We start from the raw sequence: 4,956 nt of genomic DNA, 5'->3' as shown, positions 1-4,956 counted from the left end.
AAAAGTTTGCATAAAAATTAGATTAATCAAAAATAAAATAAGAAACTAGGAAAGGGGAAGGTCAAACAGATGAATTAAAAATACAAATCATAAGATGGTATCTATAAAGCAATCGGTAGTTGTATTATGTAAATAGGCCAAGTGTTCCAAGAAAGAGACAAAGACTACCAGATTGAATATATCCATGTTGCTTACAAAAGATACACTTTAAATATAAACATCCAGAATAGCTGAAAACAAAAGAATAGAAAAAAAGTGTGATGGAAAGACTAACCAGGGAAATATCAGGTAGCTACTCTAGTCTGATTAATGCAAGCGTGAAGGCATGAAGCTTGTCTCAAGATAAAGAGAGACACTTCATAATGATGATGTGATCATAAAAACTATAGGGCTATTAAGTCTGCATGGCCTTAAATGAAACATAGTTAAAATTATTAAAGCTAATATTGGAATTTTAATTCACCAGAAAGTGCTTCCCCATGGGCCCCAGAACAAAACTGTAGACAAATGAGAAAAACTTTTTAAAAATCCTGAGCAAGAGCAGAGGTTTTCTCTCTTAGGTGCTAGAAGGTACTTCTTTATCATTGGTGAAGTTTAAACAAATCTTGGATGTCTAGCTACTCAATATTCCATGCTCTGGTTTCTATTCCAATTATATAAAATTTTCACCTTTTACCCAATGTTCTTTAGTGGGAATTCCAAGAGGACAAAAGATTTGAAGACTCAAAATCACTACTGATATGGAATCCCAGGTATCCAGAAATAATAAAAATATGGCCAGTGTGGACAATCCACCAAGTATTTTTGTGTGCTTCAAGAAGTAAATTGTAGAGAATTGAGCTATTCCAATAAAAAATGAAATAGGGCCACAGTTACCAATGAAAATTAATCTCAGGAAAAGAATTGCTCAATATCTGAGTCTCCATTATTTTCAGGGAATGATCAGGGTGAGAACTACAAAGAGAATGGATTTATCTTTGTTAAGATAACTCACCAATACAAAGGCCTGGATGCCATAGGAAACTATGTTGTCACCAGCACAGGACATAAAGATGAATGCAAGAGGAATGAAAATAGGCTAAAAAAAGTAAATTTAAGTATATCTAAAATAAGCAGGAGAGAGTGGGGATGCAGGCCACGTCTGAAATCTAATGGAAAATTTGGGTAGGATGATATGAAGTCAGAAGTTGGTAAAGGACAACTAAAAAAAATAAAAACAAAACCCTTACTTAAAGCACACACAGTGTTCCTAATTCTAGAAATATATCCTAAGAATCTCAAAATGCCAATTCAAAAGAATATATGCACCCCTACATTCATAGCTGCTCTGGCCCACAGAGCAATCAACTGGAGCTCGACCACCTTCCTGGAACAAATGGGTTGGGGGGACAAGAGGTGCGAAGAATGGCAGCAAGACAAAAGATTCTGATCAAGCTGCAAACTTTATTTTTTCGAACTGGGTATATATATAGGGGAGGAGGGAGAGGAAGAAGATTAGGTTGTTTGCTATTGGCTAGCTTGAGACAAAGGAGGGCCCGCTTATTGGTTACTTGGGTGTAACTTGTACTCGTGGACACCTCATGTGCCTGTAGCCAATTGGCTTGTGGAGCACATGCACACCTCATGTGCCTGTAGCTGATTGGCTTGTGGAGCGCCTGCACACGGGCGCTAGCCGGAGGTTATTTGGAAAGTCCTTGTTGATTACAGGTTCCGGACTGTGCCTTGCGGCCAACCGCAATGTTTTTAGCTAAAGGCCAGGTGCTGGAGACCTGGGGCAAGGTTCCCAACACATAGCAGCACTATTCACAGAAGCTAAGATCTGGAAACAGCTGAAGTGCCCATTGGTAGATGCGTGGCTTGAGAAAACTGTGGTACGTTTGCACAACAGAATGCTACACAGCTGTAAAAAAAACAAGGAAACTTACCTTTTAGGACAGCATGGATAGACCTTGATATTATTATGCTAAGTGAAATAAGCCAGTTAGAGAAAGACAAATATTATATAATCTCATATATGGAGCCTAATAAACAAAATAAACTAACAAACAAAATAGAAACAGAAACATGGGCACATGAAACAGAATGACAGGTCTCAGAGGGGAGGTGGGAAGGCAGGACTGGATAAAGGAAGATGAAGGGATTAGCCAAAAAAAACATATATACATAACACACACAGACAACAGTGTGATAGTGGCCAGAAGAAAATGGGGTGAGGGCTGGGTAGAGGCAGGCAAAGTATAGGGGGAATGGGGACAACAAAGAAGCATATACACCATCAAGTCATCTTAAAATTTATTTAAAATTATTCTCAAAAAAGAAAAGAGCTACAGGAAATTTATATTACAGAGAGGTATCATGAGAAAAATGTATTAATAGGATCTGGCAGAACTAGAGGAGGCAATGATAGCATATGCTGTTCGATCAACAAGAATCCAAGTTCTGGAGCCAACTTTCTACATGTCCACAAAAGACCCATTCATGGCACAAAGCCAATTTGATCTGTAGATTGTATCTCATGTAGAACCAAGAGATCTCATACATATCTAAATATTAATTGAGTACATTGAGAAGGATTAAAAGTGACTAGACTACCACTTATTTCTTATTTTAAAAACAATAGTACTCTAATCAAGCTCCTGTGATTATGGTTTGACAAGTCCCTTTCACAGAGATGAAGCCAGGAGAAACTTCCAGGTAACTCCAGAATGCAAAAAAGGCAGTGCAATAGAAGACAGGAGCCAGAATATGGGTTTCTTCATAATCAACTGAAACACTGGGGGGAGAAAAATCCATACTTATTCCTGCAGTAACTATTTAAAATTTTCTATGCATCATGAAAATGATTCCCCATTATCAGCTTCTGTTCCTGAAGTCAAATCTCACTTATTTTAGCTCTTATAGACTCCTCAGCAATTTCTGAATTCCTTGCTTGATCTCCTTGGTTCTCACACCATAAACAATGGGGTTCAGAGCTGGGGGGATCAGGTGGTGCAGAATGTTGAGCAGGATGGGGACATCTGGGGGAATTCTCTTCCTGGCCAGGTTGGTGATGACCAGAACCAGCAGAACTGTGCTGAAGAAGACGATGAGGATGAAGTGAGAACCACACGTGCTCAAGGCCTTGGCTGCAGCACCCTCAGCCTTGATCCTTAGCACAGCTTTCAGGATGAAGGAGTAGGAGAGAACAATAAGGATGAGGTCAGAGCCCAGTAGGGTCCAGGCTGTCACAAGCTGGTAGAGCTGATTGAAGGTGATGTCATTACAAGAGAGTTTGGACACAGACAGATTAGTGCAGATGCAGTTCTTGATGATGTTCTCTGCACAATATCCAAGTCGAGAAGAAAGTATGGGGATAGGCATAGTAAGAATGCCATTCCGAGCCACAACAAATATGGCAGCCCTAGCCACAAACTGATCAGTGATGATGGATGGATATCGTAGTGGGTGACAAATGGCCACATAGCGATCATAGGCCATGACCATGAATGTGCAGGACTCCATGGCAAGGAAGCAATTCATGATAAACATTTGGAGGAAGCAGGCAGAGAAGCTGATGGACCTGAGGTCAAACCAGAAGATGGCCAGGACCTTGGGGATGACAGTGAGGCAGAGCACAATGTCCAGTAGGGAGAGGAGGCTGAGCAGGTAGTACATGGGCTCATGCAGAGATGCCTCCAGCTGGATTGTGATCAGAAGGGTGGCATTGGCCCCCATGGCCAGGAGGAAGAGGAGGCTGAGGGGCAGGGACAGCCAGTGCTGCCAACTCTGGTAGTTAGGGAAGCAGATGAGGAGGAATTCAGAGACTGGAGCAGTGGAGTAGTTTCTGGGTGATGCCATGTAAAGGTTCTTGATCACAACTGAAAGTTCAGAAATCTTTAAAGGTAAGACAAAAATAAATCTATCCAGATATAATAAATACTCATGGATAAGTGATTCATTTTCCAAAGAACCACTGAACGATAATCATAGGTAAGTGTCTGATATTATCTAAGTGCTTGGTAAATATAAACCAATGCAGTCTGTAAAAAGTCCTGCAAGTAGAATGATAGGATGACCATATATTTTTTATTTGCCTGTCATAATTCCCATTTATACCCTTTTTCACTTCTAATGGTTTAATTTGTTTGGTAAGTTACATGATCATCCTTTTTTTGAAAAAAAGATTTTATTTATTTATTTATTTTTAGAAAGAGGGGAAGGAAGGGAGAAAGGGAGAGAAACATGGATGTGTGAGAGATGCATTGATCAGTTGCCTCTTGCACACCCCAACTAGGGACCTGGCCTGCAACCCAGGCATGTGCCAGGAGTGGGAATCAAACAGGTGACCCTTCGGTTCACAGGTTGACACTTGATCCACTGAGCCACTCCAGCCAGGGTGTGAACATGCTTTTTATAAGAAAACACCATTGTTATCTGAATTTTGAAGGTGAGGAAACAAAGGCGAAGGTAATTAAAGTCATTTTACTAAAATCATAATAATGAAGCCATGACAGGTGACTGAGAAGTTTGAATCACAGCCCTTACTGTCTTTTCTGCCTTTATAAATAAAAACCCTTATGCAGGCTCTCCTGCTAGAGCAGATAAAACATAGGCCCCAAACAAATGCCTGTCCCTGTTCTTTCTCCAAGAGAAGCTATCACAGGCAAAGGAGAAATCAGGGCTGAATGCATCACCAGAAAATATATGAAGACTTTATTAGCATTATGACTATCAGTTGTATAGGAAATAGCACCTTAGAGAAGATATTTAAAGTTTCCTAATGTCCTGGGCAAAAAATTTCAGAAGTCATTGATTTTTGTCCAATAGCACTATTCCAAGAGTGAGGGGTACAAGCAGCTGCTGTCTTCATCTCATTGATTACATGTGGATTCTTGCTCAGTCACAAACCCTGACCTGACTACACTGTCTCATGGGTTCCTGGCCTGGTATACCACAACAAGCAGTTATGAACAAAAT

General features: G+C 40.3%; 1 protein-coding gene across 1 annotated transcript; it reads right to left on the bottom strand.

The window, feature by feature from the left end:
• Positions 1-2,895: 2,895 nt before the first annotated feature.
• On the bottom strand, positions 2,896-3,849 carry LOC119061985 (olfactory receptor 56A4). Its single transcript, XM_037162774.2, has one exon. The coding sequence runs from the start codon at positions 3,835-3,837 to the stop codon at positions 2,896-2,898; it is 942 nt and encodes a 313-aa protein (XP_037018669.2). The 5' UTR covers positions 3,838-3,849.
• Positions 3,850-4,956: the final 1,107 nt, after the last annotated feature.

This window comes from Artibeus jamaicensis, unplaced genomic scaffold, assembly GCF_021234435.1.
Source record: "Artibeus jamaicensis isolate MK-2021 breed Jamaican fruit bat unplaced genomic scaffold, CSHL_Jam_final contig_2962, whole genome shotgun sequence".
NCBI classification, from domain to species: domain Eukaryota; kingdom Metazoa; phylum Chordata; class Mammalia; order Chiroptera; family Phyllostomidae; genus Artibeus; species Artibeus jamaicensis.
The sequence above is the reverse complement of the archived record's forward strand: the minus strand, read 5'-3'. Positions and strand labels throughout refer to the sequence as shown.